This window comes from Gymnogyps californianus, chromosome Z (genome assembly GCF_018139145.2).
Source record: "Gymnogyps californianus isolate 813 chromosome Z, ASM1813914v2, whole genome shotgun sequence".
In the NCBI taxonomy this organism is placed as follows: Eukaryota; Metazoa; Chordata; class Aves; order Accipitriformes; family Cathartidae; genus Gymnogyps; species Gymnogyps californianus.
In genome coordinates, this window is record NC_059500.1 from 66,931,007 (window position 1) to 66,944,517 (window position 13,511).

Consider the following 13,511-nt stretch of genomic DNA (forward strand, 5'->3'; position numbering starts at 1 on the left):
CTTCCTGCAATGAATCTTTCAACAATGCAGGGCTAAATCGTCTCTTTCCTGATGATGGAAAACCTACTGGAGCTCCTTTTGGCAAGGCAATCACCAATATAGAAACAGCACCATTCGGATTGGGAGGGACTGGATAGAAAGTCCCTCTACCTTGGTTTCTCCCTAAGACGTGCAGTCAAATGAAAAGATAATTTTTTCGCTTTTTTTTTTTTTTTTTTGAGATCCACGAGTACGAATCCTTTACGTTTTGAAAACGTCTTTTCGATCCTCCTCTGATCATTGAATTGCGCAGGGTTTGGTTTTTCTTTTTTTTAGTATTTATTCTAGTAAGATCCCATGATTGTCTTCACAGTGTTGCTACCATATTACCTTGTCTTTTCAAACATGACTCCGTTCATTTCATGGAGCGGTTCCTTGCTAGGTTCATTACAGGGTTGTTAAATACTTTTTCCCCCTAAATTTCGGAGTCCCAACGCGATCACTTTCCCACTCTCTCCAACAGGGGTGAGGGTAAGGGTAGAAACAACAACAACAGAAATCTGAATGAATGTTCCTCATGCCTCAATGGGACTGGCTACCATGCTGTTGGGCGTATCTGGCAGCTGAGAGGACATTGATGCTACTTCACTTCCAGTAGAATTGGAACCGGGTCCTCCTTCTGAAAAATTAACCTGCCAAAAAAAAAAAAAAAAAAAAAAAAAAAAAGAAGAAGAAAAATAAGAAAGAGAATTGTTGTTACAACTGTAACAATCAAAGAAAAGTAGCAGGCAAAGGCAAAGAAGAACACAAAAATAAATACACAGGCATGCAGCCAAACGGCCTGATACATCTCCACGGGAGACTGTACCACTGTTGCTTTGTTTAGCTTCCTCATTGACTTCACAGGAATCTTCTTCAGGCCTTTGGGCAAATCACCGAAAAAAAGCTGGTTAAAAAAAAACTTAAAAAAAAAAAAAGACTGAAAAATCAAGCAAATAAACAAACAAACTTATTAATGAGGCCTTCTTCCCTGTCTTGCAAGAGTGGCAATCCCAACAGGATGTTCTAGTCAATTATTTAAGAGTGCATGTGTTTTTTTGACATGAAACTGCAAGGTTACTTTTTCCCCCTTTTGTGCACGTACTAAAATAAACCTGGATGGAGCATCCAGGAGCAGAAGGCATTTGAAACAAGCCATCCTCTTTCATTTGTGATTTGAAACGGGTGCTATCTCTTTTTAACGAGAGTCAGTTTGATAAAAAAGGTCACACTTCTCCATCCTAATGTGCCCCGTGGCTCCTGTTAGTTTAGGAGCAGCATTGGGAAAGGCATGAGTTGAAGGGTGGAGCTTTGCTAATCCAAAAGCATTTCTTTGGCACCTATTTAGCTGGCCGATCCTGTGATTAAGGCCCTTTCCAGATTAGAGACGTGCCTTGAACGGTCCATGAACTGTACGTTCCATCCACAATTCTTTATTTTAACTCTTTTCAGTGTCAAACATTATGTCCAATATATATCAATATTCATCTGTCTATCTAATGATCTATCTACCTATATGCATGTGTGTATTTGGGCTACCCATTGTCCATTATGCCTTTTTTTTTTCTTTTTAGAACTACTCCATACAAAAACTCACTGCATCAAAGGTTTTTAAAGTCTCCTATTCTGTTAAGGCACAATAAGTAAGGCAGCCGAAGGAGATCAATTTTTCTTGTGTCTGCTTGACAGCTTGATTAAAGCAGGAAAACCGGTGGTTGCTCTAGAGGTAAGATGATGCAAACAGCCCTGCTGCTGTGCTACAGCTTCCCGAGCGAGCACGGCGTGGCAGGGGAGGGAAGCACGCTGCAGCCTGCCACTGGGCAAAAGAAAAGCGATCCTGCAAGACAGCGTAATACTGAACTGAAAAGGTCTGAAAACAATTCTAGACATGGCTACAAACCTTCGTCTTCCATCGCTTCATGTCGAAAAAATGCTCAACAGATTAAAAAGGGTCTATAGGTTAATTTTTCATCATTAAGTATTATATTGAATCACTGAAAAACCGTACACAACGTACCTTATTATTTTAAAGATCTGGTTTAAAACACTTAGGCCAGGAAATTGAGTTAAGCCTGAACTTCTGTCCTTAATTCACCTTGTTGGGCCTAAGTATTGTAGATGATATGGTCCCATATGAGCTGCCAAATGATGTAGGCATAAGGAAGTGAGTTAAGAACAGAATTTATTCCAAAAGGTCTGTTTTCTTTCGGCTTAAGGCAGTTTATTATATTGTTTAAATTTTTCACGTGACTATGTACTAACAATTCTCTTTCCAAAGCACAACATTTGATGTGAGCTACATATATGTATATATTTGTGTGTATATATGTATATATAGATATATAAAGTTATATCTAGAGGTACATGCTTAAAACAAGGACTTCAAAAATCTAATTAAGCTATTCATGTTTGTGTGGCAAAACAAGGGCACAGGCTGACATTACAACCATATATTTAAAATCCATCCTATCGTATAAAGGCAAAATTGGCCCGAAGGGGGCAGGGGCGAATTTTAGAAACTGCTTTCACAAATGTACGTACAATTAAATGACACGTGAAGAATGTTTTAGTTCTCTGGATAGAGGTGCTTTCAGTTTTCAGGAGTGTGCGAGCTGAGTTAGTCTCGGACCTGGGTCGGGCCTTACCCAGCTCCCACTCAACTCGGCAAGAGCTCTGCTGTGCACTAAGGTAGATTTTGCACCAGACCCTATTAAATCAATTCAGTTCGCCGCATTTACAGAGTGCCATCATGCCCACCTTGCAATTTCAGGAAAACCCAGCTAGTCTGGATTGCTCATCTCTCTGAGGGTATCCGGCACGTTTAAAGAATCCCCCATTGCTCTGCCCCGAGTACAGGCTGGCGTGCTCCGGCTGGGAACCGACACTTACTAGTTGCTGAAAAGCAGGTTGGTCTATGTCACTCTGCAATGCGAAGTCACTCAGTACTTTCCAGGGCGGCTGGTAACTCTGCACCTCCACCGGGTTCGCCTGTAAACCACCGTCATGTCTCTCCGGACTAGCAGCCACCATCGGAGTTCCTGTCATCCCTTGGATATTCTGTAAACAGCCCAGCAAAAGATGTTAATGAGCTTGGTTAACTTTATTGTATATAAGCACTGAGTCAATAAACTGCTTTCTATCTTATCTATACAGTCGCTTGTATTTGCTTTGTTAATCTGCTGTGAATGTCTTACTCTATTCTACTCTAGGTCAGTCTATTTCTACCCGCTGCATTTATCACGGTGGAAGTTTACTTTCTTTCCCTTTAATCCTCCTATTTCTCTCAAGGCATATCCCCTTCGCCCCAAGCTTTCTTAAACACGAGTACTCTGTATCTTGGCTGCCGATGCACGGCTCGGCACAAGAAACGGTTAATCATGCTGCCTTTCTATTTCGCATCCAGGCTGGTTTTGTTCTGCGTGACCTTAACTGGATCGTATATCCACTGCACGGCAAACCTGGGGTGCGTCAGTACCGCGCTCTTTCAAAAAAAAAAAAAAAACCAAACAAACCAAACAACAAAACAAAACAAATAACAAACCACCAAACAAACAAACAAAACCACCAGCCCTCCCAGTATGCCCTGTGGTGCGGGCACTGTGTATAAAATAACTCCAAGCCTCGACGAATACATTGTTCAGGCGAGTTAATAACATCGTGTTTTATTGCATTCCAACAGGGTGAAATGAAACTCCTTAAATTCCACTTAAGTAGGCAGCCTTATGAATTAATAGTCATTCTCAGGACAGTCAATATACACAGGGAGAATAACAGACTCTTCTTCAAGTGGACTAACAACAACAGGGAAAAAAAAATGTGGCTTAAAATGGAGACAGCCAGTTTGTTCTGCTGAACTCAGCGCTTTCTGTTTGTTTGCATCACACGTGCATATGCTAGTAGATAAAAACTCAATATATTTCTGCGTAAGAACTATATATATTAAGTAACCTGTAAACACGATGCTAATTCCAAAAACTTTGCATTGCATTTGTCTTTTTCTATAGTAAGTGCACTGACAAACACACCCACACACATAGTAGTATATAAAGTGCTAAGAAAATACATCAAATTTCCCTTTTACTCGTGGGTTTTACTTCTAGGTTTACTCCTGTGTAAAATCTTTGAAGAGGGCGAAAGCGTCATTTTCCCCTCAAGGAGTTCTTTGCATTTGCGATATAAATATTACACAAGGCTGGGCTTATTACATCCCATAAGCTCTGCAGGTCGCAATTCATGCTGCAGAGAAGCTGGTCTAATCCACTGCGTATCCTTAGCCCCACAAAAAGACATGTGTTCGCTTGAGCAGCCTATATCGGCTTCTCGCTGTGGTCTGTTCTAATTGCACTGACAGCAGAAACAAGCGGATAATAGTCAAACGGTATCATTTTGTTAGTTTTAAGGGAGCTCCCACAAAATCAAAAACGTCAAACCGACCCCAGAGGCTGGCCGGGCTGGACATAGCCCAGGCGTTTCTCCTTGGGAAGGAAGGCAGCACACGGTCAGAGGCTGAAGCCACTTACAGTTTTGTCATTGGGTTGCTGCTGCTGAAGTTGCTTCATCATAATGCTCCTTTTTTTGTCCTTGCACCGCTTGTTTTGAAACCAAACCCTGATGACCCTCGGGCTGAGGCCAGTCATTTCTACCAGTTGCTCTTTCATGAGGGCGTCAGGTCTGGGGTTGGCAGCGTAGCAGGTCCTCAAGGTGTGAAGCTGTTTTTCATTAAGGACAGTCCGGACTCGGGTGGTCTTCTCGGGCTGCTTGTGGACGTGGGGTCGCAGAGCTGGCTGTCTGGCAGAGATAGGTTCTGCTGTAAGGGAAGGGGAAGGGAGGAACAGGATCCCCATGAGTAGGAAGCAGGGAGTCTGCAGAGGCTATGAATCTAAGCTGGTGGGACAGGGGGAGGCGGAGGGGGGGATGATGAGCCCTCTTTCAAAGGCCATTCAAGCAGTCAGATCTATCGGAGCTCCTGCAGCCTCCTCTGCTTTATGCGCTGGTGGAGTGACAGGACTGACATTTCTGACTCCACAGATAATTAATTTGCAAAAACAAACCACCCCCCTAAAACCGTTAATGACAGAAGCTTGAACCTGTATGAGACTTGACAGGGGAGGGCGAGTTCGCTAAGGTGTGCGTGCGCTAGGAAAGGAGGGGGAGGGTTTTATGTATTTATTTCCTGACAAATCACCAAAACAGATTTTTGGCCCGAAAATTAATGAAAGAATACTTCTTAAATTAATCATATTTCGGGTCTGCTTCTTGTATACTGAATCTAGCTCAGTTTAGCCAGAGGCCGCGATAACGTGCAACAGCTCCCGGCAGTCTGATGCTTCCAAATCAAAGCAAAACAAGCCAAACCCGCTGCACCGTGATCGTGGAGGAAAATCCTGTGAGAGCCCCGTATCCCAGAGCTCGGAAGACGGGGGTCTATCTCAGAAAGTGGAGGTGCTAGGTGAATTTATGTCGACTTCTGATGAATGCTTAAAAAATATTAATGTTTCACCAATTCTTTAAAAGGGGAACAAGTCTAGCAACTCGTGGAAACCGCCAAGAAATGCAAACCTACGGGTAGCGCCAAATCAATAGCTAAAAGTATTCGTGTGATTCTGCTGTTCTTCTGTGTATTGTGTATCTGTAGCTATCTAGATGTAATTTGACCCAGTCAAGGGAAAAATAAAAATACTAGGGTTGTTTGGGGTTTGGTGGGGTTTTTTTTTCTAAAACTCTGGTTAGCTAATATTCAGAAGTGCTCGCTTTTGTACAGTCGGGTTCCGAGTTTTTTGATTATAACAATAAATCAGCAAATGCGATGAAGACAATACGAAGCCTTCAAATCTTAGCAGTATTGTACCTGCCGACACAATATGCCTTTCGGAGACAGGCACAAACACGCTATAGGGAGCACACACAAGCTATCTAAAATTCTGCCGTGATCAGCTACGGGATTATTTCTGCCTATATATAGATATGTCACCTGAAAGCAGCTCAGAAGCGGGAAACGAGCCCGTTTAAACATAGCTGTGTTTGTAAATAACCTTTCGAGTTACAGTTACTTGCACAGCAATAACTCCGGCCAACCTTGTATCGTCCAGCCTAGTTTGCCTCAGAGAAGTGCCCCTTCCTAAAGCTAAGCGTCTCTGAGTATCTGATGTATCCATCGAGAGCTAAAAGTGTAAGTAAAGTTGTAAGGTGAGGCGACTCTGAAGTTACAATGCTGAGTTTTAAGATGAAATTCTCATCAAATCACATAAAACGTTTCAAGAAGGCAGAGTCACTTTAAAAGGCAATTACCGAAGATTAGCTTGTTGACAGTTTTAAATTACAGCCTAAGTGCTCGCCTGTAGTTATGAAGTCTATCTCTTTTCAGACCCCGCTTCCACCAGTGCTTAGAACAGCTTTTCCACACGCTCCGGAGGCAGAGGGGTCTGCGCTCCGCCGCAGACTTGCTCCGTGCAGCGGCTCGTCCCTCTCCGATTTAGACTCCCGGCTGTCCCGGGCTCGGGGGGGGGCACGACTCCCGCTCCCGGTGCGCGGTCGGAGCAGGAGGGGGGCAGGCTGGCGGGGGGGCGGCCCCCTGCGCAGGTGTCTCCGCCTCACGCGTACCGCGTACGCGGGCATTTCTCGCAGCAGCCGAACCCGCGGCAGTCCCGGGCGCGGGGCGCGCCGCCGCCGCCCCTCCGCGGGCGCGCACTCTCGGGGCCGCCTTTCCGCAGGGGCGCGGGACCGGCTGCAAGCGGCGGGACCGGCTGCTAAGCGGCGGGCCCACCCCCCTCCGCCCCGCCAGGCGCCGGGCCGGGCGGCGCCAAACCCCGCGGGCTTCCGCGGCGCCGGGTGCGGGCGGTACCTGCCATCTGCAGCGGCCGGGCGGGGTGCAGGGGGCTGAGGGGGTCCCCGGCGCCCAGGCTGGCCCGCTCCACCACGTCGTGGTCCGCCCGGCAGAAGAGGCCGTCCTCCCGCAGCGCGAATTCATCGCCGGGGATGAGCTGGCGGCTGCAGGCCACGCAGCGGAAACACTCGATGTGGTACACCTTGGCGCGGGCGCGCATCACGAAGTCATTCTTGCTGAAGCCGATGCTGCACTTGGCGCACTTGATGCCGTATAACCTGAGCAGGGCCCAGCCCAGAACGAAGAAGAAGGGAGGGAAGGAGGGAGAGCACGGGAGGGGGAAGGGGGAGGGCAGGGAAGGGGGGGGGGGGGAGGAAGAAAGGAAGGGGAAAAAGAAAGAGAGAGGTTTTCACTCCCGCTCGTGGGCAGCCCCGTGGCCCCGCGTAGACGCGCCACACGCTAGTCCGCTAGTTAAACAAGCCTTGAAAATACAGAAGCGAGAAGAGGAAAGGAATAAAACGGATTCGTTTGCTGCCGGTGCCCTGATCCCCACGTTGTAAAAGTCGGTGGAGACCAGGACACAGCAGTGGACAAGGAGAGAGGGGAGGGAAGGGGCGGCGGAAGGAGAAACAGGGGGAGAAACAAAAAAGCGACCCCGTTCCTTCCCGAGGAGATGCCGACCTCTCCCTCCTGCCCCCGCGCCCGGGCTGCAGCGGGCGAGGGGCTGTCCCTGCCCTCTCCCTCCCTCCTCACGGCCGAGGGACCTGACCTAGCTTGGCCCTGGCTGAACCGGACCGCCCGAGTACACCGGGGAAAGGCGAGGCTGGCGAAGCTGCCATCCACTCCCCACGTACAAACGTGCCAGCCTCGTCAAATGGTGTTATTTTTGCGAGGAACCCGCTCAGGACTTCTGCCGCTTAATGCGTGCCCGGGCAGCCGGCAGCTTAGCAGCAGGGGTGGCTCTGCCAGCGGCCGAGGCTCTTCCCCTCTCACCAGCTTCACTTTATACACCAATATAGGCATACACACACACCTCCTTATATATATACACGCTCACATATACAGTAGTGTAACTCCCCGCCCCCTACTAAAAGGCATTTTAGGTCCTTTGGCTCTGCAGCCTGCCCCTACCTCAGCCTCCCTGCCCCGTCTCCCCTCCTGCTGACTCTCCCACCTTGAGCCGGGGCTCAAGCCCTCAGGCAGGAGTGAAAGGGCGACTTCTCGCTGACAGCCCGACACGGCAAATAATGGGTTTCTGGAGTGGGTGGCGGGTTCCTCGTCTCCCGCGGAGGAGAGGGGGACAGTTCATCCTTCAGCAGATGAACATGAGGAAATGCTCCAACTCGGGTGTCTAGAACTGCGCAGTCTCTCGGCTCCCACCGACTACTCCTTAGCTAGCCTCCTTGGTATTAAGTAAAATTAACATCTTCCCGCAAATGTACGGATACACGCACGTATGCACGCACATGGTCCACAGAACTGTAAAAGCTGTTCCTAAAACTGAGCTAATATTCATCCCCACACATTTCCTCACCAGTACACTTCCTTAGACATAGTCTGTGATGTATGCCTGTGGGTAGAGATGTTTATTTACACACATCTTCAGCTGCTGTGTCTATAGAGGTGTACTAATCCTATATTCAGAGCTACACATTTCCGAATTATAAGGGTTTGAGAAGAAAAAACCCCAAACAAACAGCTAAACTGCAAAAGAACACAGCAATCGCAAAGTGTATGCATTAATAGGTACAAAAGTTGGGGGGTTGCCCGCAGGTCTGACAATTATAGATTGGCTCACGGTCCAATTCAAAGTAGACTTGCGCATAACGTACATCTTACTTTTAAAATTGTGGCAAATGAAATGTATTGCGTATTAACTGAAAAGAGCTGCATTTTTTTTGTTGTTTAAATTTCGCCCGCTGAGTTCTAGCAGGAGGTAAGTAAGCACATCTCAGTCCAAACGTTTTCCTTTAATTTGAAATTAGCGAAAGGACAACACTTAAAAGCACGGCTCCAAAGTGCGTTTAAAAGTAAAGAAAGGGGGGAAAAGGTGGGCTGGTTTTTGCCGTGGTAAAACTTTGAGAATAATCTCACAACATGGCTTGAAGGAATGATCTGCTTATGAAATGTGCACTGCAGAAGGAAAGACTCTAGTGCTCTATTTCGAGTCAGAATTACAAAGAAACTAGAAAAGATATCTTAGGTGGTTCGGTAGGTACTTGCTCCCAAAACTTTCAGTAAAAAATACCGTCCATACCTCTGTGTCATCCAAAGTTCTAGTTTGGCAAACCCAGTAGGCGACACTGAAACGGATCAGCATGACCCAGGAGCACAAATAATAAACACACTCGAAATTCCTGGTTTGGTTGCTCTGTAGTGTCAGGATTGGCAACTCTCACATTTTATCAGTTACCAGATTTTAATGTGAGGAAGGAAGCGGTTCCATTATCTAAATATACCCAATTGTTCGCGAACAGATGATGGGCAATTTGATCCGCTCTGTCTAATTCATCAGTACAGATAAGATAAGAAAGAAAAGGCAGTCAGATATCACCAAAGGGGTTAATATTTAAAAAGATTAAATGTCAGTTATTTTAGCAAAGAAACATTTCGGTCTAGGTTTTAACCTGCCCATAAAAGAATCCTTCATTCTGAAGGAAACCTCGGTTTTGTTTTTGTTTTTCCTTGCTTTTTTTTTTTTTTTTGGATAGGCCTAGTTTAAATAGGGAGGGTTTTTTGCCCATGTATTTATTTTTACGGCATACAAGCTTGAAATGCCTTTCTTATAAATTCCATTATGCCTTTGCAAAAACACAGAGATGCGTTTCTCAGGTGGTGTTGAAAAGCGATCAGTTCCGTGTTGCTCATAATAGCTACACTACTGAAAATATTCTCCATTACCTACGATTTCCCACTTTGTTAGAATCACAGGATGCATTGCAAAATCCTCAGGAGGGTCCCACACAGTCACTAGCTGTTCCCGAATGTGGTTTTGTTTACACAGAAATTTGCATTTGAATCTGTGGAATAAAAAACTTGACGACTCTAACTTTTTTCTTAGCCTGTCTATCTATGGGGAAATCACTTTAAAAAGTACCAATTGTCTTTTCACCCTCTTTCTCACAATTTTTCCTCTTCCTGCCTCTGTCAGATTTATAAAGTTAAAAAAAAAAAAAAAGAAATCTTATCGAAGAATTAAACAAAGTAAATGGCGTACCTGATATAATCTCTTTTACAGTAGGTTTTGCCATCCCTAACAAAGCACGTACAGGTCTCGTCCAAATACTGATTACACTCTGCACACTTCAAACACGCCGCATGCCATTCCAAATCCGGAGAAACCCTCAGAATATACTGATCGTGAATTTGATTGCCGCAACCAACACATAGGGAAATCAGGCGTTTTTCTGAAATGAAAATAAATACATGATTGACTAACCGTTTACTCTCCTACAGAGATAAACACACTTTTAGTGTCGTTCCTTTATAGGGCGTAGTCTGGGAGTGTTGTTGTTTGGGTTTTTTTTAAAGAGTATTACACTTTTGGATGGTAATTGAAGTGTGCCATCAAAACCTTGCCTCCTTTAGAAAGGAGGCGGAACATATATTAAAATGCAGATATGAACAGTCTTCGGGGTGAAGGTCCTCATTTCGCAAGCCTTGCACAGAATCAAAACTCCAAACTCCCTCGTTGTTTTATTTTTATTTTATTGTTTGCTTGTTTGGATTCCTTGCCTTACGGGGAGAGCACCTATATGTTTGATTTCATTTTTTAAGAGGCTCTGACTGGAAACGATGAACGCGTGGCTGGGTGCACTTCCCATTCAGCCTTTTGCCACAGAAGAGGGGACTCGAGGCTGCTAGCAAGAACAAGCATCATTACGGTTGTCACTTGCTCTCTTTTGCAAGTCTAATGCTAATTCCCCTAGACGCACTAGGTGCTGGATAGTCAGACAGCCTCACCGCAGTCTAGCACGAGGAGAATTTAAGGCTCCGTGGTTGGAGATCCCATTAATATCCTGCCTGCTCCCCAAACTTTAAAAAAGAGCAGGACCCCAGGCTATTAACATACAAGGCTACGAGGTTAAAACACAACAAGCATGCAGGCATGGCAACAAAGGCACCTTCTCTACCATTCAAATGAAGTTCAGCTCTTTAGCAGTTCGCCTGCCTGAGACGATTACAATAGACAGCACATTTATTCCAACAACGGTAAAAATTCCGCCTTACTTTTTGGTGGGTCTCCCATGTCTCCCATATCTGTAAGAGGGTGTAATGTCCACAGTGAAATGGTGTACGGTTTCGTTTTAAGACCCCAAAGTAGGTTTGAGAGCTGTCGCTAAAAATAAAAATAAAAAAAAATATAAAAAAGTAGAAATAGTAATAACAAAAGCGGAAAAAAAAAAAAGAGACTCGAAATGAAAAAAAGAAAGCAAAACAAAACACCACCAGCGTGGGAGGTACTGTCAGAGCTGCGGAGAGAGAAGGGGGCGCGCGGTGAGGCGCGGTGCGGGGCGCGGCGCCGGGGGCGCGGCTGGGTCCGGCCGCGAGGTGCGGTGGGGTGCGGTGCGGTGGGGTGCGGTGCGGTGCGGTGCGGGAGCGGCGCGGCGCGGTGCGGTGCGATGACGGCGCGGCGCGGTGCAGCGCGGCGCGGTGGTGCCGAACTGGGCGCTGGCGGCTCGGGCACTCGCCTCGCCCTTATCTCTTACTCAAACTTCTCTGCTCCAACTCAGCCCGCTCGCCATTGGCCTGACGTCATGCGCGGGGACGTCACGCCTGCGCGGCGCTCATTGGCTGCGGGCGGCGCGGCGCAGCTGTTCTGATTATCATATTTCAGCGTCTGGCGGCGCGGCGGCCCCGGCTCGGGCTCTCGGAGGCAACTTTTCCTCGCTCCTCATTTGTATTTCCCTTTATACTTTCTTTTTGTCGCTCTCCTCCATCCCCGCCGCTTATCTCCCGTCACACCTTTCATTTTCCTTCCCGGTCCCGCTCGGGCTCCTCCACCCCTTCCCCCTCTCGGGCTTGCCGTGCCATATTTACCATTTCCATATATATATATATATATATATGTATATATATATATGTATATATGGTTTGGTTTGGGGGTTGTTTTTTTTTTTTTTTTAGGGGGGGTGTGGGTGGGTGGTGTTAATCCAACTATTTCCTTTCCGAGCGTTTATCTTTCCTAGGCGGGAGCCACTGCTCCGGTTTGCCCAGGCCAAGCTGCCCTGAGCGGAGAGGGCGGGCAGGCTGGCTGGGCATGGCCCCAGCCACGAGATGGGACTGTTTATATTTTTCCTCCAGCCTCCTTCTGTCTTAAAATCGTGGATAAAAGGTTCATGTATTTCTATTAAACACAAGATCGAAGAAGGTACAAATATTTACCTTGAATTGTCTCTCAACACTCCCTCCATTCTATTTATGTTTTCCAATCCCTTTTAGATCTTTTTCCTTTCTTTTTTCTTTTTCCTCCCCCCCCAATCTGTAAATAGAAATGCATCCTGTGTTTAGACGGTTTCGTAGGTTGGCCGGGAATGGAGATTCGCGGAGAAAAGTGAAGAACTTCTGCCGTCCCCCGTGGAGAATCCCTTAAAATTCTTATTAAAAAAAAAAAAAAAAAAGAAGAAGAAGGAGGGAGAAGAGGCGGACTCCGCCGTTTGCGCGGCTCTGCGGCGCTGCTCCCTGGAGGCGATGTGGGAAGCCCGGACCCGAGACCCGCGGCCGGGCGCGGCGCGGTGCGGTGCCCGCGCCCCCGGCTGCGCACCGGCGCACGGCGCCCCGCAGCCCGCCCCGCCGGGCACCGGCCCCCGCGGGGCTGCGGGCTCCAGCGGGCGGTTATCTGAAAGCTTCCCAAACCAGGCAAAATGCAACTTTCCCGTGGGCACGGATTTCTTTGTGTATGTTTTTCAAAGGGCAGGCTCCGCTGAGGCTACACGGTGCCTTTCCTTTAGTCTGTGCGTGAAACCGTACCCGCACCCGAGAGTGTCCACCCCAAACCCTTCTGAATCCTCCCCCCCATCTTAAACGGTCCCTTTGAGTTTGTTTAGATCCCATTTTTGTGTTCTGTTCCGTATGGGCTGTTACACCGCCCTCACCAAAGTACTGTATAAGTACCCTCCAATCACTACTCATCAGGAAAATACATTTTTTTCAAAGTCCTCTTTTTTTTACAGGGCAACCGAGTTTGGGTGAAAGAGAGGCAAAGCCATATTCACGCGGAATATCTTCCCGCGGGGAAATCTGGTTGCAATGAAATAGCCAAGAAAAAGTTCTGGAAGTCGCATTTGCTGATGAGACAGCTACTCAACAACGGACCTCCTCGGAGTCCTAACTTAGTTTGCAAGATGTTTTCCTTCCCGAAGCTGAGGGAGCAAACATACCCTCCAGCTTTATTTCAAACAAGAAGTGGGACCCAACGTTGCCACTTGTAGAGATAACTAAGCTGTCTTGAAATGATCTCAAGATAGTGTCAGGAGGTAAAGATATGGTTGTAAACACACACACACAGTTACTTTACATATTCGACGTTTAAATAAACAGTGGGAAACGCAAATCTACTAGGCGATCACTTCTACACCCAAGGAACCGGCGATATACATATATGTGGGGGTGTTTATGTACATGCATATATATGTAAGAGACTGGGTACACGTATACTTTATAATTCCGT

The 13,511-nt window shown here is 46.8% G+C and overlaps 1 protein-coding gene across 1 annotated transcript; it reads right to left on the reverse strand.

Moving 5' to 3' along the window:
• Positions 1-554: 554 nt before the first annotated feature.
• ISL1 (ISL LIM homeobox 1) lies at positions 555-11,099 on the reverse strand. The gene is made up of 6 exons (XM_050913466.1): positions 11,072-11,099; positions 10,059-10,248; positions 6,860-7,119; positions 4,539-4,825; positions 2,908-3,075; positions 555-671 (listed from the first exon to the last, which is right to left on the reverse strand). Exons 1-6 carry the CDS (start codon positions 11,097-11,099, stop codon positions 555-557), a joined length of 1,050 nt encoding a protein of 349 aa, XP_050769423.1.
• Between the last annotated feature and the right edge of the window lie 2,412 nt (positions 11,100-13,511).